Below are 22,999 nucleotides of genomic sequence, written 5' to 3'. Positions count from 1 at the left end.
TGTTTTTCTCTGTCAGTTCTTCAAAGAGAAATATTGTAATGAGTAAAATAATTTGTTAGCTTTTCAACAATGAACTGCTATTAAACTAAAAACTGAGAATCTGCAAGTTTATTTACTTCATAGGCAAAAAGTTACTAACACTCCATTAACAATCCAAGCAAAAAGTGAAAAGAAAAACCCCCAAAAAGAAGCAAAGAGAGAGGTTTCAGTAGAAATTAAAATGGCCTAAACTTCTATAATTAAATAATCTAGCATAGTGATAGTGTTTATATGTGGTGATCAAATTAAATTAGAACCAGTGCTTCAGATTCCTTCTCATTAATTTGCAATGAAAGTAAATTTAAATATATGATTGGTAGAATTATATTATTTTGGGGATTGTCCTAGACTCACATTGCCTGGATCAAGAAACTCAGGCATCAAAGCATTTAAAGCATTTCCTAACTACTGGCAGAGCTCAACACTAAACAATAATTTCATCCGTATTTCACAAACATAGATGAAATTTTCCATTCATATTAATTATTCTCTATACCCACTAGAAGGCTAATTTCAAGTGTAAATATGTTTTTAATAAATTTTGATTTGTTATAATTGCCTTTGTAGACACAATTTTTATGGTTGCTATATGCCAGGACTTTATACATTTTATGGTTACTATATGCCAGTTACTATATGAATTTGAAATAAATTATATGAGGTATCCCAGTTACTATATGAATTTGAATTAAATTAATGAGGTATGCAAAAACTTTAAAGCAGCTGAACTTTTCAAACCAACATCTTAATAACAATTTTTAGAAAACCTGAATGTCTTAGTCTATTTGTGCTGCTATAATAAAATTCCTGAGAGGGGGTAAATATTAAAGAACAAACATTTATTTCTTAAAATTCTGGAGGCTGAGAAGTCCAAGATCAAGGTGCCAGCAGATCCTGTGTCTGGTGAGGGCTACTTGTTGCTTCTAAGATGGCACCTTGTTGCCATGTCCTCACATGATAAAAGGGGTGCATGTTATGCCCTGACTGGCAGAAGGTAAAAGAGCAAAAAGGGGCCCAGCTATTAATAGTTCCCTCCCACACTTTCAGAAGGCACTAACCTTGTTCGTGAGGAGAGGGCCCTCATGACTTAATAACTTCCTAAAGTCCCTACCTTTTAATACTATTGAATTGGGGGTTAAATTAGCACATGAATTTTGAGGACACATTAAAATCATAGCACTAAAGAAGCAAAGCCTTTATTCCTTTTATGCTAATTGTTTTATTTCTTCTCATAAATAATAATATCTGTTATTGAGTGCTTATCATTTGTCATATTTGTGCTGATTTACATAATTATCTGCATTATTACAACAAATCTATGAGATATTCACTATTATCCTTTTTATTTCACATTCAAATAAATGGTTCCTTAGAGAGGAAACAACTTTCTTTTCCATGGGAACACAGCTAGTAACTGTAGAATCTAAGATTTAAACCCAAGTCTGTTTCACTCAACAATCCATGTTCTTGAGTATACTTTTATCTCTTCTTCTGTATTTTTCTCCATTTAGTTTTCTTGCTTTATTCTCTGTCTTTACTACAATGGTCAAATGTATATGACATACTATAATAAATAGAACATTGGTAATAAGGCATATGAAAATGTCTCATTAATTTATAACCAATTTCTCTAAAAAATTTCTAATTTCTGTTTTCTCTGCATTTAACAATTTGGATTTTGCAAAATTATATCGTTTCTTAATGAAACGACCATTTGTAAAATTTGTTTTTGTTAAACAATACTTCCAGTTTAACATTACAGTTTCCTATTTATTATCAATGATATTTTTGTCAAATATACAAAGCAAATGTAATGTAAGTCAATAAATAAGTCTGCAGATCTCACAAGAGATGAGATATTTTAATGTGATGAGTCAAAGCAAGTGAGCAAGAGTGCTCGTTGAATCTCATACATAATCACTGACAAAGAGGATCTACTAGCTTTATGACAATATCGGTTCAAAGAAAGAAAATCAGCAAGACTGATTATATGATAAATGTTTTAATGTAGGGTGATTTGAGCATGAAAGAATAACTAGAGGCCCTTGAGAAAATTAATAATGCCCTTAAAATATAGTTAAACTATGTGATGAAAACAAAATATAAAGACTTCAATTTTATTTGGATTTCTTTTTACTTTTTGATCATAAGATTTTGGTCACTTTAAGAGGTTTTTGATTGTTTTTTACCTTGGCTAGTTATCTTTGGGCAATTAGTTCCTCCCGAGTAATGAAAAATCAGAGGAATAATCCAATTTTTAGCTTTTCAAAAATCTTTAACTTATATTAGAGCAATTGCTTTTCTAAAATATCTTTAAAAATAAAGTAGAAAGATAATTGTTAGTATATAATGGAATTGGATTTTTTATAGATTCAGTTAATAAAAAATAATTTAAACAAAACTTACTATCATTGGTCACTTTGCCAGGAACTGAGAAGTCAGAGTTCAGTCGGTAAAGTATCTGTGCCCTAATATTTCACAGACCAGTGAGGTAACGTTGGCATTCCAAGCATTTTTCACCTTTGAGAATTTCCCACTGGAGTTATTTGCAACTGTACCTTTTCATTTGCTTGACTGTCCAGCAGTAACACACACACACACACACACACACACACACACACACACCCCTCTGTTAGAAATTCTAGTTCAATTAAATGTGGAAATGTGTCAGCTGTGATCTTCCTTGTTCATTTCAATGATTTTATAAACATTTTTGGAATACATATGATTTAATAATAATGATAAAGTCTCCATTCCCCTATGCTTGGCCATAGTAGAGATGTTGGTAAAAGCATAAACTTTTACTCATCTAAATTCTACCTGCTGTTATTTAACTGGCTTCAGACTATACGTGAGTTGGGAAATTGCAAGTCTAATTAATCTACCTCTAAAAGTATGCCTCACAAGCAAAATCTTTTCCCTTTTCTCAACACTCGTTGTTTGTAATTCCAGACATGTCCTCATTAAGCCCACTACCAGTGGTGGAAGGAGAAGTTTCCTCAGAATAACTAGTTGCCTCCAGGGTGGGTAAAATATTGTATCTTGAAATCAAGATCATGCATTCAAATGTTATGCACACTTTGACAGAAGTATTATAAATGTGAAGAAACATGCACAGAACTAAACCAAACTAGAAGAAAAACATATTTGCCATAATACCAGATAGCTCAAATCAATACCTTGATTAAAAATGTAGTGAAGTTATTTTCTATGATGTTCAGACACAAAGAGAAGATATAGTAAGTACATGTAATTACTCTTTCAAAAATACATTTTTTTGTCAGTACAAAATGCTTTGGGAAGTTAATTATAAGAGGATCCTTAGCTTTCAATGTCTAACAGGCAGTACCACCTCTGTTACCTAAAGCCCATCATATACAGAGTGCATATGGTATTTTGCGAAGGAGACACAAACAGTGCTGAGGCAGGGCTTGCCAAGTAGAGTAAGAATTAGCTTTCTGGTCTACAAAAACATGTGCTTATTCATTTTCTTGGATGATATTTTTAGAAAACTGACTGGACTTCTGCTTCCAAAATTACCAATGCCCAGTACCCTGCATCTGGGAAGTCTTGTTCCTTTGGGCTAAGGACACCATATTTAATCAGGTCCAGGTGATAAATGAATCTAAGTCTTCTTTTTCCAAATAGCCACTATAGAAATGCCCCTGAGTGAATTTTTGTCACAAATCTGAAAATTCTCAAAGATGTTTTTCCAATAGAGGACAGGTCAGGAAGATGGGGTTAGTCTTACACAAGAGAGGGCTAGGGATATTCCAGCATAAAACTGAGTGAAGTGAAGATAAAAAATAATCTAAATCTCTTCAAGGAGTGTGAGCTATTCCTCAGCGCAGCAATTCTCAACTAGAGAGGATTTTGCTTCCCAGGGAACATTCGGAAATGTTTGAAGATACTTTTTGATGTTCACAGTGCAGTGGCAGGGTGTGCTTTTGTATCTAGCAGGTAGATGCCAGAGATATATCGCAGAACATTCTACAACGCACAGAGCAGCACAGAGATATATCGCAGAACATTCTACAACGCACAGAACATTCTACAACGCAGAACATTCTACAACGCACAGTCAAAGAATTATTTGACTGAAATTGTCAATAGGTTCAAGCTTAAGGTACAGAAACCCTACCTTTTGAGATCCAAAGAAGAAACCAACTTTTGAATATGGAGATTATGTAAAATCAAAAGTATTATGACAGGAATGGTTTAGTCATCTTTCTGGAACTTCATTTTGCTACAGTAGAACACTGTTCTGGTCTTGAAGCTAGAAATCTGGCAGAGCACATATATGTGTAATGATGCTCAAACAAGCATGTTCATTGCTCCATTGTCTGTAATAGAAAAACAATGGAATAACTCAAACACTAGTCCATAGGGATTTGGTTGCATAAATTATATTGCATGGGATTAATATGCCATTAAAATGGTATGCTTGTCTATGTGTATTAATAGTTACATGCAAAAATATCCATTACATATTGAATGAAAAACTGAATTCTGTGAAAAACGTAATGTGATTTTATTTGATTTTAAAATGCACATTTATAATGCTTGTATAAGAAGTTAAAAGAGAAAGTAGTTTTAAAGCAGCATAGATTAACTAGAATTACCACAATTATGTTTTATTTGTAACATAGAGGTTATTTACCTGGATTTATCATAAATGATGCCAGATGGGCATCAATTACATATAGGCCAAAGAGAAACCTCCCACAAAACAAATTCAGACCTTTCAAATAATTTACGTGTTTTTGAGAATTTGAACCGACAAATTAATGATTCCTTTACATACTCATTCATTTATTTATCCTTCAAACAGATATTTAATCTCTTATGATGAATCACACACTACATGAGACTCTTAAGAAAACAGCATAAAGAGTCAAAATATCTGCCTTTATGGAGTTTATTGGCTTGTTTGCGTGAGAGAGATGTGTGTTTAAGAAGGTCGATGATCTTCTTATCATGCAATGGTATCTCTGAATTTCTTGTCATGCGACGATATCTCTGAATTTTCGGGTGAAGGCCTAAAGAGTTACTATTCTAAGGTTTTTTCCTGAAAAAACCAAAAGTCTTTTTTTGGTTGTTGCTGAAAACAAGCTGGTAGTGAATGAGTTGACTTGCAGAGCAGGTGCTGTTTACAAAGACTGTTGCTCTTGGAAACTGCCCCTTTGACTAGCCTTTGCTTCAATAGAAAGTCACCAAACAAACCCTTCTAAAGCTTTTGTTGTCAGGCATTTCATTCATGGTGCTGCCATGATGTGCAGAACTCTTTCTTCGTGCATCTGTAAAATAAACGGTCTGTCCTCTCTTTTGGTGGCTGCATCTCAGCTCATGTGCCCTATGACCAGGCTGGCTGTTTCTCCTTGCCAAGATTCTAATGCAATCTGGAAAGCACTGCCCAGAAAACAACAACACTTTATAGGTGTTGTCTTTAATTTCCTCTTCCTAGTTAAAAATCTTGGTTATAAATATAAAATAAAAAAATATAATATATTGAAGGCTTATACTCATTTTTACATTGTTGTAAATTTTTAAACTGTAAAAAGAGATAACATATTGTCAGTAAATGAGTAGGATTATTTGATTTTCTGTCCAACTCAGTTGTATCATTAAAAAAAAAAAAAATCTTTTTACTCCCCAATAATCATAGCAAAGAAAGCAGTCCTGAATATAAAACTCTATTATGATTGAGAAAGAAATACTCAAAGAGTTTAATTTCATCAAACTATCTTAAGGGCTCCAAAAGTTATCAGGTTGAATGCTCTGAATGATGTTCTTTAATTTAAATGCCATTTTCATAAGCTTAAAACTTCTTAGAATCAACAGAATAGAATATGAAAGGAATCTTGACATTAATAATTCTTAATGGTAACATAATAAATACTATGTAACTAAGGTGTTATTAAGGTTTTCCATGCATTAATTCATTCTTAGTCTTTAATCCTGGATCTCCAAAATATTGGGAAAAGTGAATTTTAAAAAGAGAGAAAAAGGAGTAGACAGAGAGAGAGAGAGAGAATAGCCCAGATTTACCTGGAGAAATTACCCTTTTATGAATCAAAAGATTTAGCAGACTAAAAGGCATGTAAGTATACTACAGTTTTTTATCTCCAGAAAATAAAGTGTAACTTGTACTTTTTGTTTTCTTAGCTGCCAGAAAGTTTTTAGCCAATTTTCTGCCCAAATTATGCTTAAATCCTGTGCCTCAAAACAGTTAGCACTTGTGTGACATATATAATCTTTGTTATATTTGAATCTTATGTTTGTATTTAAACAAAACATATTTTTAATAAAATTGTTATTTGTGTTTCTAAACTGTCTGAAGTCTTTCTGAAACATTTTGGGTGGCATTATAAAGAAATGATAATATTATATATGTACTCACACTCACGGGCATGAGGCCAGCGCAATTCATAGAACCTCATGCTCAGAAGAGTCTTCTGCTTATAGTTTAGTGCTCTGTGATAACCATCTCAAAATTCTTAATAATTTTATCTTCAAATCAACATTTTGTAATTGAAGTCCACTGGAACAGTGGAGCGTATGCTGAGGGCTTGGAGCTTCTGTTCATGTGCAGTCTGCCTTGTTGCCTTCTTTCTTGTGTCCTTGGGATGGGTCTAGACCTTTTGCTTCTGACAACCTGGTGCCCCTGACCCTGCATGGCCTCCCCATTTCCATCCCTGCTCTGGAAAACGTGACACCCTCCACCCTGGTCATCCATTGTGTCACCAGTAAAGAGTAGTTCACATTACACTGTTGTCCTACCTCCTTTTAGGGATTGAATGCAAACGTGGGGATGGTCAGAGTTGGATATATTAATGGAGTCTTGGGGCAGAACAGAGCAGTGACAGTCCCTATTTGGGCCTGGAAGCACCATCACATATTGGTGAAGGACTTGGATGGGATGGTCCCTCATACATCTGCATTTCTTATAATAAGCACATTCCAGAGTGAAGGTTGCAATTTCCTGGGGGTTGTCTTTCTGAGTGACACTGCAGAACATATGCTCTCCATTCAGCATGCCTGATAAATTAGATATTTCAGTAGCCATATATAGGAATATGGATTTCATGTATTATGTTAGAAATCTGATTCTGCAGATTATTTTCTGTGTGGTCTTATAGTGAAGGTTAGAAGAGGTTACTGCTCAAATTCACTACAAGATAATGACATATTAACCGACATATTAACCGAAGGGGCTAAATGACAGTTTCTGAACCATATGTGTAGAATCTGTTAGAAGCATACCTGATCATAATCAGGAGTTGCTAGTATGTGGTTTAAATATGCTGATGTTTTACGATTTAAAATGAACATGAGAACTAATTTTCCTGCTTATACATTAAGTATGCCATATGCTTACTACCCCTCTCCATTAAATACATGCCACATTAACCATCTGCTCTTCTAATCCAATACTGACAGTAATCAGTTGTGGAGACCCAGGTATACCAGCCAATGGACTGAGATATGGAGATGATTATGTGGTTGGACAAAATGTTTCTTACATGTGCCAGCCAGGCTACACGATGGAATTGAATGGCTCCAGAATCAGGACTTGTACAATTAATGGCACATGGAGTGGAGTAATGCCAACTTGCAGAGGTATGATAATGATTTCTTCAACATTTAAAAATGGTAACCAGTACATATTTTCCTATTTTTATATACAAATTTAAAGTATATTTAAATAAACTTTTTTAGTTCAAGGTTGCATTTATTTTTCTAGTACTAAAAATGACTGTTTTTTCAAAACGTTATTTTAATATATAGAATTTAAAATAATATTTTGACTAAAACATTATATCTTATTGTGAGTAATGACAATAAGCTTTAATGTAACCAAAAGAAATAAAATATTATGTCCACATTCACCACTGTTATTTATATTAATTGATGAATATTTTCAAAAGAATGTAACCTTGATGAATTGTAACTGTAATTTGCTGATCCACTTGGATCAAGTCATTCAAGGATGGGGAAAAATACTTTCCACAATTCGAGAACAGCCAGCCTGAATTATAGAACTGTACTTTTTCTTAAATAATGGGAAAACTTGTTTTTTCATATAATACAATCTAGAATTAATCTGTTAGTCAATACAGGCATAAATTTGCTACATTATGCTGTTTGTTTTTCCACTGGAAATATTTTTATAAATGTTTTGGCCAATTTTTATGATTACTTGTAGAATACTGTACATGCAATGTCAGACAACTTATTGTTTTATAATAATTAGATTTTTAATAATTAAGATTTTTCATTTAGATTTCTATTTAAATGTTTGTGAATTAATAGTTTAATATCTTACTGACTTATAATCTAACAAAATTAACAATTTCAATGTGTTTGTCTTTCCTCGTTGATTATTAAGTTTCTGTATCAGATTACTATAAATACACAGTATATGGAAATATATGAGCAGACATTTTATATTTTAGATGTTATTCTATACACTTATTAATTCATACTGATATGAATTAGATTACTCAACTGTAAAAAGTTATTCATATATGTTTTTAGTCCTCATAATTACAGTCATTCCTAATATTTAGATTTTGAAGTTGATACGCTTCCTTATCCTTGCATCTTTATCTTATCCAACCTGTCTTTGCTTAAAGATAACTTAAAACAATTTAAACAAAATACATTTTTAAAAAAATTTAAAATGCATTTATAAACCCTATAATAATAAGTTGTAACATATGAATCTAAGTGATTAAGGGAACTAACTTGGAATATTATAATAAGATATATGATCTGCATTTTCAAAAATGTCACAGAACTACTTCAAATTCCATGGTTAAGATGCTGATACTATATATAGCCAAATAACCCAAGTCTTGTCTGTCTAAAGGTCATTGGAAAATAATTTTATATAAAACCAATAATTTATCACTTACAGTATACTAGATTGAAGGTCAGTCTCTGTTTGCCTTCTCTGAGATGTCAAACAGCTTGCTATTTTGTAAGAATCTCTGACAACCGATAGCCATTATGTTGCCAAGAAAAAGTTGCATCCTACAGGGATCAATTCCAGGGATGTCTCAGGAATACTACTGGGAGAATAAAACATGTCACAACGTATTGTCCTCACAAAGGTTAAATTAGCACATATGCTTCTTCTAATGATATTTATTTATATCTTTAACACTCAGGATATTTCAACAGCTGTGTCTAATTACTTTTAATGTAATTGCAGCTGTTACGTGCCCAACTCCTCCCCAGATCTCTAATGGAAGGCTGGAAGGAACAAATTTCGACTGGGGCTTTAGTATTAGCTACATCTGTTCTCCAGGCTATGAGCTATCCTTCCCTGCTGTTTTGACCTGCGTAGGGAACGGTACCTGGAGTGGTGAAGTACCGCAGTGCTTACGTAAGTACGATTTCGAGTGACAACTGTTACTTAAAATTTTCAAATTTTTCTAGCACAAATATGAGATTGTTAAGCTTCGTTCAATGCCTAATCAGGGTTCAAAGAAAAATCACTATTTACTACCAATGTAGCTACTTTTCATGTAATTAAACCATTGTTTCTCCTTCTCTGATTCAAAATTTTACACTAAAAGGTTTTGTTTATAGACTTCTCTTATTTTTCAAAATTATTTCTCAAATTAGAGACAGCCTAAAATTTATTCTACTGCTTGAAAATTAGTTTTATTTGTGTCCTTTTTGTTTTAGCCGAATACTCTGAAATTTGTTCCCAATCATTTTAGGCAATAAATCCATGTCACTTCTACATATTTGTTCAAATAAAGTTCTTATGATGGCATTTGTCATGATAATGATTGGGATTATACATCTAAAATTACCAGGGTAAGCATGGAGATAAGGGGGTTTTGTTTGTTTGTTTGCCTTTTTTTTTTTTTTTTTTTTTTTTTTTTTACAGAGGTTGCTGTATACTATATACGTAGCAAGTGTTACTTCAAGATTAATTTGAAAGAATACAAAACAAAACAAACTCCTCTTACAGTTTTACATAAATGATTGTAGAACATTATCTGGACAGTATAGTCATTCAGAGAGTTGTCTAGCATTATCCTGTTCCTAGTCCTTTTTTCCTTCCTAGCACAGGATAGAGGAGGATTCTACCTGTCTCATGGCCTTGACACTATGCAGAGCTAACCGTCTAAGTTGCTTAGGACCCTCCAGGGTTTTCTCACCTCATTCAAATTGGAAACTAAATCCCCTGTATGCTCATAGGACTTTTTTCTTGTATTCCTTTGATTTCATCATATCTTACTACTCACCCCCTCATCCACTCCGCTCCAGAAACCCAGGAGCCCTCAGCTATGCTTTTACAAGAGGGCTTTTATGTTCACTATTCAATTTACCTGGAAATTTCCTTTTATTCCTTCATCTTTTTACTAAAAATTTCTCTTTTCAGTATTGCCTTCTCTGGTCACCTTATTTGAATTTCATCACTGACATAACACTTCCCTTCCAGGCTTTATTTATTCTCCTTAACACTCCCTTTTCACTTCTTATTTTTTATTAAGACATACTGTACATTTTATTTACCTTGTTTATTTGAACTATGTCCTCTACTCAAATTTATACTCCCTGAAAGCAGAGTTTTTGTTGTTGTTGTTGTTTTATTCGCTGCTGTGCCCCTGGAATATAGCATAGTCCTTGGCAGATATAAAAACTATATTGCTGTAGTAATTAAAACAGTATGGTATTGATGTGGGTATAGAAAGTAAAACAATGTTATAGAGTAGAGAACGCAGAACCATTTATACATATGTGATATAGAACAAGTCAGTAGGGAAAGAATGGACATTTTAATTAATTCTGTAAGGCAATTAGTTCACACACATACACACACCCACAACAAATAAATCACTGCCAGATTTATCAGAGATTTAAATACAAAAGTTTTAAACATTTAGAATTTGTCTAAATGACCTCAAGTTTAGAAGGAATTTCTTAAGCAAGATGCAAATGGTATAATCCACAAATGAAAAAGTGAAAAAAATCAGGTATGTTAAAATACGAAAATTTCTCTTTATCAGAGACCAATCACAGACTTGTACAATGTAATCAATATGTGTGAAAACAATGACAATATTTAGAATATATGTCAAGGCAATACAACAAAAATGGTCAAAATACCTGGACAGCTATTTCCTCTCAGGAGATTGAAAAAAACATTATACAATATCAAATATTAGTGAGGATATGGAACAATTCATAAACCTCTATAGACTCATGATGGGTGTGTAAATTGACACAGCCATTTGCAAAACTAGTTGCTATTATTTAGTAAAGTTAAAGACTTGCAGAGTCTATTGCCAAGAAATTTTATTTTTAAATGTATGCCCTACTGGAATTTTCATACATGTGCATGAGGAAATATGTTCAAGAATATTGTTATCAGTATTCTTTTTAGCAATAAAATAAAAATAGTGCCTATATATACATATACACACATACATATATGCCATACACACAAATACACACATGCACACACATGAATGTAAATTACCAATAAATGTATATAAATGAGAAACCTAGAATTCAGAATGAGAGAAACTATGCTATCCTGGGCCTAAGAAAAGGGATGCTTTCTGTGTGGTGCCTACAAAGATTTTTTTTTTTTTTTTTTTTTTTTTTTTTAATACTGTAAGTTCTGGGTTACATGTGCAGAATGTGCAGTTTTGTTACCTAGGTATACATGTGCCATGGTGGTTTGCTGCACCCATCAACCCATCACATACATTAGGTATTTCTCCTAATGCTGTGCCTTCCCAGACCCTGAACCCCTGACAGGGTTCACACCCTGAACCCCCGGTGTGTGATGTTCGCCTCCCTGGGTCCATGTGTTCTCATTGTTCAACTCCCACTTATGAGTGAGAACATGCATTGTTTGGTTTTGTGTTCTTGTGTTAGTTTGCTGAGAATGATGGTTTCCAACTTCATCCACGTCCCTGCAAAGGACATGAATGCATCCTTTTTTATGGCTGCATGGTATTCCAAGGTGTATGTTTGCCACATTTTCTTTATCCAGTCTATCACTGATAGACATCTGGATTGGTTCCAAGTCTTTGCTGTTGTGAATAGTGCAATAATAACATACGTGTGCCTGTGTCTTTATAGTAGAATGCTTTATAATCCCTTGGGTATATACCCAGTAATGGGATTTCTAAGTCAAGTATTTTTTTTGAGACAGAGTCACACTCTGTACCCCAGGCTGGAGTACAGTGGTGTGATCTCAGCTCACTTCAAGCTCTGCCTCCCAGGTTCAGGCCATTCTCCTGACTCAGTCTGCCAAGTAGCTGGGATTACAGGCACCCACCACCATGCCAGGCTAAAATTTTTGTACTTTTAGTAGAGATAGGGTTTCACTGTGTTAGCCAGGATGGTCTCAATCTCCTGACCTTGTGATCTGCCCACCTTGTCCTCCCAAAGTGCTGGGATTACAGGTGTGAGCCACCGTGCCCAGCCATTAAATAGTATTTCTAGTTCAACATGCTTGAGGAATCGCCACACTGTCTTCCACAGTGTTTGAACGAATTTACATTCCCACCAACAGTGTAAAAGCATTCCTATTTCTCCACATCCTCACCAGCATCTGTTGTTTCCTGACTTAATGATCGCCATTCTAACTGGCGTGAGATGATATCTCATTGTGGTTTTGATTTGCATTTCTCTAATGACCAGTGATGATGAGCTTTTTTCTGTATGTTTATTGGCTGCATAAATGTCTTATTTTGAAAAGTAGCTGTTCATATCCTTCGTCTACTTTTTTGAGGGTTTTTTTTCTGTTTTTTTCTTGTTAATTTGTTTAAGTTCTTTGTAGATTCTGAATATTAACCCTATGTCATACGAATAGATTGCAAACATTTTCTCCCATTCTCTACATTGTCTGTTCACTCTGATGATAGTTTCTTTTGCTGTTCAGAAGCTCTGTAGTTTAATTAGATTCCATTTGTCAAATTTGGCTTTTGTTTCCATTGCTTTTGGTGTTTTAGATATGAAGACTTTGTACCATGCCTCTGTCCTGAATCGTATTGCCTAGGTTTTCTTGTAGGATTTTTATGGTTTTAGGTCTTACATTTAAGTCTTTAATATATGTCAAATTAATTTTTGTATAAGATGTAAGGAAGGGGTCCAATTTCAGTTTCCTGCATATGGCTCACCAGTTTTCCCTACACCATTTGTTAAATAGGGAATCCTTTCTCTATTGCTTGTTTTTGTCAGTTTTGTCAAAGATAAGATGGTTGTAGATGTGTGGTGTTATTTTTGAGGCCTCTGTTTTGTGGCATTGGTCTATATATCTGTTTTGGTACCAGTACCATGCTGTTCTGGTTACTGTAGCCTTGTAGTGTAGTTTGAAGTGAGGTAACATGATGCCTCCAGCTTTGTTCTTTTTGCTTTGGATTCTCTTGACTATGCAGGGTCTTTTTAAATTTCATATGAAGCTTAAAGTAGTTTTTCCAATTCTGTGAAGAAAGTCAGTGGTAGCTTGATGGGGATAGCATTGAATCTATAAATTACTTTGGGCAGTATGGCCATTTTTACATTATTGATTCTTCTTATCCATGAGCATGAAATGTTTTTCCATTTATTTGTGTCCTCTCTGATTTCCTTGAGCAGTGGTTTGTAGTTCTCCTTAAAGAGGTCCTTCACATCCCTTGTAAGTTCTATTCTAAGGTATTTTATTCTCTTTGTAGCAACTGTGAATGGGAGGTCACTCATTATTTGACTCTCTGTTTGTCTGTCATTGGTGTATATGGACGCTTGTGATTCTAACACATTGATTTTGTATCCTGAGACTTTGCTGAAGTTGCTTATCAGCTTAAGGAAATTTTGGGCTGAGATGGTGGGGTTTTATAAATATACAATCATGTCTTCTGCAAATGGAGACAATTTGATTTCCTGTCTTCCTATTTGAATACCTTTATTTATTTCTCTATCCTGATTGCCCTGGACAGAACTTCCTATACTGTGTTGAATAGGAGTGGCAAGAGAGGGCATCCTTGTCTTGTGCCAGTTTTCAAAGGGAATGCTTCCAGTTTTTGCCCTTTCAGTATGATATTGGCTGTGGGCTTGTCATAAATACTTGTTAATGATTACTTTTCATTTTAATTGTTTTGAAAACGTAATTTAATTTAAAAAAGTAATTGTTTTAAAAAAGACTCCTAATAGTCTCTTAAATGCTACTAAAAGGAGATTTAAAAATCCTAGTTTATTCTATAGTCTTGAATTTCAGGGAAGGTTTTATTTGGACCTTAAGGCCAAGATTATGGTAGTCTATAATGAAGGTATACATGCATTCTAGATGGCTCGGGCATGCCAAGTTTATTCTCATTGTCGTGGCCAATCTCTTGTATGTTTAGAATCCCCTTTCACTCTCAAAAATTTCTCGATTTGGATGATGTATTTTATGGGCACCCAACCTATAATCCTCTTAAGGCAACATTTATACTTAAAAGCATTTGGTTGGTGCCGTTTGTTTTCTTCAGAGGGAAACAAGCTTTCAGGTGCTTAATCTGAACATTTGAAAACTGAGTACATTTGAAAATGGTTAAATTTATAACTTATATGTTGTGTATTATTTTTGCCACAATAAAAACCTTGAAAGCATTTGATAAAGGTGCATTTTCCTGGGTTGTCTGATACATTTGAAACCATTTGCTCTCATTCTCCATTACACTTCTGCATGCTCACTCTGCTCTAGCCACACAGGCCTCCTTATCTTCCTCTAAAAAGCTAGCCATTCCCCAGCAGAGGGCTTTGGCAGTGCTGTTTACTCTATCTAGAATGCCCTCCCTTAGGACTTCAGCGTGGCGAAGTATTTTGTTTCCCTAAATCTTTTCTCAGTGAGAGACACCTTCGTCACTTTATTTAAGATCTTCCCCCACCTCCTAACACACACCGCCACATGTACATACAATCTTGATCGCTTTCATCTGAATGATTTTTTTTTCCCATAGGACTTACCACTTTTTCACATACTACCTTTCCTTAAAACTTGCTAATTATGTTTGTTTTTTTGCTTCCCTCACAAATGCATAAACCTTACAAAAGCAGATTTCCTACGGTATTTGTTTACTGACATGTTCAAGTGCCCCAAACCACCTAGAATAATGTTTTTCTTTAGTAATTGATAAATGTATATTGAATGGAATAATCTAATCAAAATTTTTAGAAAGTCCATCAAGTTGGTCTTTTCAGTGCTTGTTGTAGAACATTGACATTCCATAGTTTGGCACAGATTTAGATTCTGATGGCTTTGTTTTCTTTTTTAAAAAAAGCTAAAAAATACTGACAATATTTTGAAGAGGAAGGCAATAAGATTCTGGGTTATGTGCTTCGAGTGTTCAGAGTATTCAGAGTACAATAAAACAAATTACCAGAGCTTTTTATGTACATATAAAAGGGCACTGCAGTCTGTAGCATGCAGTCTGGAGCATTATGGGTTGGTTCTTTTTGACAGGGATACCTATAAGTCACCTACTTTTTCAAGAGTATATTCCAACTCGGCAGCCAACAAGTCCAAATATGTGGTTTGATTTTGGTTAATACAAAACAACAAAAGTACAAAAAAATCTATCTTTATTAAGGTAGCTTACTAAGAAGAAAACATCTGAATCAAACTAATTTTTAAATATCATACTGAGTTTTCAATTCAGTATTTGTTTATCTACACATACACTAAAAAATAAAATTTTTCATCGGGATAGCTTTATCATGAATAATATATCTCTTTAGTTCAATATTCAAATTAATTGTCACCATTTTTCCCAACTATGTACTCTGCTGAATACTAAAACTTTGATATAAGCATCTTTCTTTTCATTTCCAGCAAAGTTTTGTGGTGACCCTGGTATACCTGCCCAAGGAAAAAGAGAAGGCAAAAGCTTTATATACCAGTCAGAGGTTTCATTCAGCTGCAGTTCTCCTTTCATATTAGTGGGATCAAGCACCAGAATATGTCAAGCAGATGGCACTTGGAGTGGTTCGTCACCTCACTGCATAGGTAATATTAATTAAAGGCTGATTATGAATAGTAACTGTGTAATTAATAGGGGTGACATTTAATGGTTTTCTTTATCCTATAAACTATAGTCGGCTAAATATAAAAACAAGTGTAAAATACAGAAGCAATTAGAAGGCACTGGAAATGAATATTGGTAGAAAACATAACATTAACTTTAGTACTTTAAACTTCCAGAAGAAACACTTGAAATAATTTTGTCATATATCAGTAAAATGAAAAATAAAAATACTTTCAGGTAATGACATTATTAAATACTGACATTTTACTTAGATCTTTATAGTTAATAAAGAATCTTCGTATGAAATTAGATTTGTTCCAAAAATATCTAAAAGATATATTGATTTCAAAATGATTGTGACTACATTTCTGTAATCCTAAAATTAATGCCATATCTGATAAACTAACTAAATAATCTGTCATTCAAATAAACCGACTCATCTATCTACCATTCTTATGCCTGAATATCCAATGGGTGTCAGTAAAATCCAAACTATCAAGTCCTGTTTCTGGGAAAAAACTGTTACTTCTTCAGAGAAATACTACCCTACCTCAAATCATAGTTTAGCAAGGTCTTTGGACAAATGTTATATGCATGTATACTGCTTTCATATCCTTTATCTTTCTTTAATCTTGCATCCACAGAGCTAGTTGAATGTCAAGTGCTTTTTATTAGAAGGGTTCAAAGTTCAAGAATTTCATAATTCATATCAAATAAAGTCTACCTGAATTTCTTGCTTCAAGATTAACAGGCTTCTGTCCATGGAGAGATGTTATTACACTTACATTATTTATTATTTCCTAGGTAATCTGCACCAAACTCCAGATTATTTAAAATTGTTTTCTATGAGAGAAATATATCTATTGTAAATTTTAAAGGACTAATATCTTTTTAATCTTCATTTTAGAGCCCACTCGTACCTCTTGTGAAAACCCAGGTGTGCCTCGGCATGGATCTCAGAACAATACATTCGGATTTCAAGTGGGTACTTTAGCTATGTCCATTTAGCATCATACTAGGTCAAAATGAATCTTTGGTTCATATGTATATGATCTTGTTGACGTAACAAAAAGTGATGTTCTATCTGCATTTATAAACACATAAAAAAGGTAACAGACAATGAAAGAGTAGAAGTAAATTAGAAAAAAAGTTTTAATAAAATAGCTTAACTGGAACATAAAGATAAGTTAAAACAAAAAGAGAAAAATAGCAGTGAGCATAGGAAAAATCCATAAGCATTAGAGAGTTATATACAAAACAGTAAGAGTGAGGGAGTAAATGAGTAAACTCTACAGGAAGATATGGGGACAGTGAAGAAAAGTAAAGATTGAAGAGTTTAAAGGAGAGACTTCTGAGATAAACAGCAAATATATAAAAATGTGGGTTATTCAATAAAGCATTAATTGTGTATATGACATTGGTGTCAGTGTTTAAAATGATGGGAAATTACTGAAAAATAACCATAACCCTTTACTATATAACACATAGTTGAATTGTTATATTAGAATTCTTTAGCATGCCCAGTCATGTGTGGCTGACTTTCTTGTTCTGTCTTTTTCCAGTTTTGATTTTAGGTAGAGATTCAGCAACTTTTCAGTTACAAAGGATCCAAGGGGAGCCAAAGTGCATACTGATTCCAAACAGAAATAGCCAATTTACACATTACCCAATTGCCCTGTGTTGCCGGGTTTTGTAAATTGTGCTATTCTGTGTGAAATTCAGTGTGAACCTGAAGACCATCCATTTCTAAAGGAAGGGCTCATCTGAAGGGCCATAGTTTGTTACTAAAAATAGTTTCCATTTATCTACAGTTCAGGCACAGTATGAACATTGATTTGATAGCATTTCCAATTCTTCTGATTTCCTTCAGTCCTGTCCGGATAATACAAAAGTGTAAAAATGAGTCTGTCTCCATTATATTGTTGTTTTTAGAGAACTTTAGATTAATATCTCCATAAAAGTTTTTATCAGTTGATCCAAATCCTGAAAAATGGGCAACTAGCTGCACAGCACTAGTCCTCATCATATGTACAAAGAAATTGAAACAGAATTGACTTGCTTTGTTCACAGAGCAAGTTGGTGACATATTCTAACAGAATACAAAGTTGTGATGTTAGTGTCTGTGTACTAAATCAGGCTGATTTTCTAAAGAATATTAGTTTTTTTTTTAGTAAATATTATTTGAGATAATGGAAATGAGAATGATTAACATGGAGTTTAAAACAATCATCCAACAAAATGAAGAGAATCACTAACTCTGCATTCTAAGAATTCTATTATAATCATTGAAAAATGCTGTAACAAAGTTAACCTAACCCTGAATTTATGTTATTTGGGCTAATAAACAGGTATTAAATCATTATGTTCTACATGAATAAATATAAATAGACTAGATTTCAAATATGGTAAAGTCTAATGATATACAATTATATAACTATTAAAATTAAATATATTTTGTGCCTTACATTAGGGAGATTGGCTTTTATACATGCATATGGCAGATATGAATATATATATATACACACATACACACTAAATCTGTTAACTTAATCTGCATAGATCTAACACAATAAATAGTTATCTAATTCTAATTAATACTAATTTATTGGTGAATTCCAAATGAATATGGTTTTATATGCAAAAGGCATCTCGAGCCATTGAGAAAAACGATTGCTTACAAGTAACAAAAAAATAGCTGTTTGGAGCTACGTAAAGCCTAAAGGCATTACTGTGCAGGTATGTCCAGGCTCCCAAAGAAAGAATCCAGGTGAGACTCATCAAGTCCAGAATGTAGGCACTCGCTGCAAGTATTCAGTTTTTTATACTACTTTCTGTTTATCTACCTCATAGTTTCTCTCTGCAGATTGGCCATATGGCCAAGAGTGAATCATTTCTATTTACATCTCAGCCACATACAGAAAGTGATCATCTCAATCTCAATTACAAATTTCCAAGGAGAATCAGAATGTCCCAACTTTTATATTCATGTTGGTTGGATTAGATGACCAGTAGTGAGTTATGATGCAAAATCACAGCTGTTAGGAAGCCCATTTTGGGGAAGAGCAAGAGAAAGTTATGAACTAGAGGCACTTAGATCATTTTCTTAATTTTCTCTTTAATGCATTCATTTATTCACTCTCTTTTTCTATATAGATTTATATGGTAGATTTTGGGACATCAATAATTATTAACATACAAAAATATATCACTCATTGCTAGAAATGATGAAAACTCTATCACTGAAAAAAGTATTCAGCATAATTTGTCTTTTTGTTAAAATATTGTAAATTGGAATAATTTTGGCAAAAACAGATTGGTAGTGAAGAGAATAGTTGTCAAAATAGTTGATGCAACATCAGGATTTATTATGAAGTAAATGACAAGCACACATACACACTGCTGTATCACTCATTAAACTGTGCTCTGGGCAATGGAAAGTACATTATTTGGATTTAGGGCTTGTTAGGTAAGTTATTATAAACATGAAATGTTTTTAATCTGGTTCTTTAGATATTTAGCCTCAAGATATTTAACCATAAAATATTTAACCCTACCAAGCTAACCATAGTGATTATATATGATATATATACTAATTTAAGTTTGTAATTGAAATTAGTATCCTAGTATATTGAATGAGGTAAATATATATGTTTCATAGTGTTTTGTTACCTTAAATGATAAACACAGTGACATGAATTCGGAAAGTAAAATAATCATTTTCAATTAAAATCTTCTTGTTTAGAATATAAATAATAATAATTAAACTTTTCTTAAACCAGGAAGCCCAGAACCAAAGTTGATGCTTAGTCAGCAAAAATTACTTGCATCTTAAGCACATCTGTTATACCTTCATTTTTATGATGTTGCCTTTCTGTGACAATTTTATTTATTTTAATTTACATATATCTTTTATTAGAAGCTACCTCAATTTTTCTTGAGTAAAATGTTTTGTGTGACAATTTTATTTTCTTTCTGTGACAATTTTATTTATTTTAATTTACATATATCTTTTATTAGAAGCTACCTCAATTTTTCTTGAGTAAAATGTTTTGTATAAATACATAATGAAAAACATAAATTTATTTTTTTTAAATATATATATATTGCAGAGGAAGCATATATGTTTTTGAGAGCTTAATTATACATAAAGTTTGAAAGTTCCTAAGAACCATGCTGGATACTCCAGTTAAACAAACATGTGATATAAGAAGTCAGATCCAAATAAATGCATTGATGAAAATTCTAGCACGCCAAGTGTCATTTGCCATGAAATCTCATGGAAGGGAAAAATAGAGCTTATTGAGAATGTTCCAAATGTATGCAAAATGTCTATTAATCCTATTATTTGCTATATAAATTTTATGATTTAGGAACTAAGATATAACATTTAAAATAGGAGAATAAGGTGTTAAAGAACATAAATGATATTTACTAATTAGACATGTCTTAAAAATCTATAATGCATTTATACACAGCATGGTACTTTAAATCAATTTAAAGTGATTTTTATTTAAACATTGGTTGCAATTAAAACTTGATATGGATTGCTTTTAATTCTTGTTATAAAAACTTTCAATATTAATTTTTACAATGTTGTATATGCAAATAACACTTTTTATTAGTAAATAGTGGTAAAAAATTGTACATGAGTTATTTTTCCAAGACTTTTCTTGAATTTGATAATATAAATTTTTAGAATTTTGTTACCTATTTTTCTACAAATAGCAGATTATACTATGCATGTTGGAAGTCGTTCAGTCAGAAGGATATATCAGATTGGAAAAGGATAGAGAACTATGTAAAATACACTATTAAGTGGGTTCATCACTGAAAAAATTATTTATTAATGCACTGATAGAGAAAATTTTGTTGATTTGATTATAACAAATTCTGGATAAGCAATTTAATCAGTTATTAAATCTGTATAAATCTTTGTTAGATATTAGGTATAAGTATTTTTGAATTTGACAAAAATCTTAATTAGATGTGTTGGTGATACATAGAAAAATCTTAAAACAGATTTTATTTTAATTCTATAACATTTGGTTAATATTTAAAGCAGTTGTTATAATGACTTCAAAAAGCTTTCAGGATTGAGGAAAAATGTCTTACAAGTAAAAACAAAATGTATATAGTTCAACATGTTTCTTACACCTGACCAATATAAAGGTTTAATGAAATGACCCAAGTATACCCTTCAAAGAACAAACAAACAGAATGATTTAACCTTATCTAAAGTATAGAGGTGATATCATTGCACTTTAAGAACCAATAGATTTTAAATATTCTAAAGTTAAATAATCAAGTAATTTTATATTATTTAGTCCCCATTCCTTCCATTGCTCCAACATTTTCAAGTCACATTTCTAAGCTCAAGGTGCACAAGGATGAGTACATACAGTCTCTGGCCTAGAAAGGCTAACATTTTGATATGTTGATCAGCTGGAATAAATGATTTCATAGGCTAGGTAATAACACTGATAACAATGAAAAGCATTAAGGAAGCACACAAAAGAGATGGTTTTTCTAATTTCTTGCTGCAGAGAAGGCTTTCTACAGATGTTGGCTGAGCTAATTCTTTTAGTGTAAGAGCTAGGAGAAGAAAGTTGGGAGAGGCATTCCACACAGTAGGAACAGCATGAAAATATGCATGCATTTCAGGATACAAAAGTTCAATGTTAATTGAACAGAATTTGAGTAAAGTAAGCTGTGAATGATGATGCTAAAGAGATGGAGGCCTTTGTCATGTTAGCACAGTGTAACTTTGTCCTAATGGGTGAATAACAAGGTCAAACTTTCCTGTTGCATAGATCACTCTGACTTCAGTGTAGAAAATAAATATAGTGGGTCATGAATTGAGAAATGGAGACAAGTTAGAAGATTATTATAATTGTCTATGGCTGTAGTTCTCAAAGTGTAGTGACTAACTGGCAGCAGCAGTTTCACCTGGGAACTTGTTGGAAATATAGATTCACGGACCTACCCCAGATCCACTGAGTATGAAACTCTGGTGGGGGGCACTCAGCTATTGGTGTTTTAATAAAGTCCTTTTGGTGATTGTGATGTCTGCTAAAGTGAGAGCCAAAGCCTATGGAAAAGATATTGTGGAGAAAAACTGGATGTAAAGTGGAGAAAAAAGGAAGACGATACTTTGAAAAGGATTTAGAAGGTAAAATTTCCAGTTGTGGTGGTGAAGTGAATGAAGGGAAAATTTATTAGTGACAAGTGACACTATTAACTGGGATCGAACCTTAAGAAGAATTACTGGATTGATAGAGATGATGGGTTTTGTAGAACTGGTTTGACTGAAAAATAGAACTGCAAACTGTATATTACATAATCTAGTCCACACTGAAAAATGAAAACCTGTATCACCATTTTGCATAACTTCAGAAAGAATGTGAATGGTATGCTCTGGAGCACAAGTCAGGGGACTCTGGTTATATGGAATAAAATGCATATGGTGCTTCTTGGAGTCAATCAGTGTAACAGCCTAGAGAAAATGGGGCATCCGGGGATAAGAGATCTTCTAGAGGTGAAGGTGAGGGTCCATGGAAGACACAGCATGAGATAACATAAAGAAAAAAGGTTGTTGCCAGAGAAAGAATTTTGGAATTTAATATTTCTGGCCTAGTATAGTTCTGGGCAATAATAACAATATGAAAAATGGTAGAATTCAGAGTCTGAAGTTTCAAATGGAATCTTGGTATCAAATTATATCATCTTAAGCTTAGCTTCTTATTGTCCTGTCAAGTGGCAGTAGGAATTAAGGGGAAGGCAGAGAACAGGATCTGAGTGAGAAGTCCTAAAACTGTGATTGAGCCTTCTCAGACTACAATTGCTGGAGAAGCCCAAAGTGGCAGACCCTAAATATCCCTTATCTCATCTTCCACTTCTAATCATTCAATAAATCTTGTTGATTTTTTTCTTGTAATTATTTT

At 33.1% G+C, this 22,999-nt stretch overlaps 1 protein-coding gene across 1 annotated transcript in view; it reads left to right on the top strand.

The window, feature by feature from the left end:
• CSMD3 (CUB and Sushi multiple domains 3) overlaps window positions 1-22,999 on the top strand; it is a 1,271,497-nt gene that overhangs the window by 1,222,140 nt on the left and 26,358 nt on the right. Inside the window, exons 59-62 of the mRNA XM_026454566.1 lie at window positions 7,480-7,659; window positions 9,257-9,430; window positions 15,866-16,039; window positions 16,966-17,039. Of these exons, the coding sequence (XP_026310351.1) occupies window positions 7,480-7,659; window positions 9,257-9,430; window positions 15,866-16,039; window positions 16,966-17,039 (602 nt within the window). The remainder of the gene's footprint in view (window positions 1-7,479; window positions 7,660-9,256; window positions 9,431-15,865; window positions 16,040-16,965; window positions 17,040-22,999) is intronic.

Source organism: Piliocolobus tephrosceles, chromosome 7 (assembly GCF_002776525.5).
Source record: "Piliocolobus tephrosceles isolate RC106 chromosome 7, ASM277652v3, whole genome shotgun sequence".
Taxonomy (NCBI): domain Eukaryota; kingdom Metazoa; phylum Chordata; class Mammalia; order Primates; family Cercopithecidae; genus Piliocolobus; species Piliocolobus tephrosceles.
This window is presented reverse-complemented; position numbering and strand designations above follow the sequence as displayed.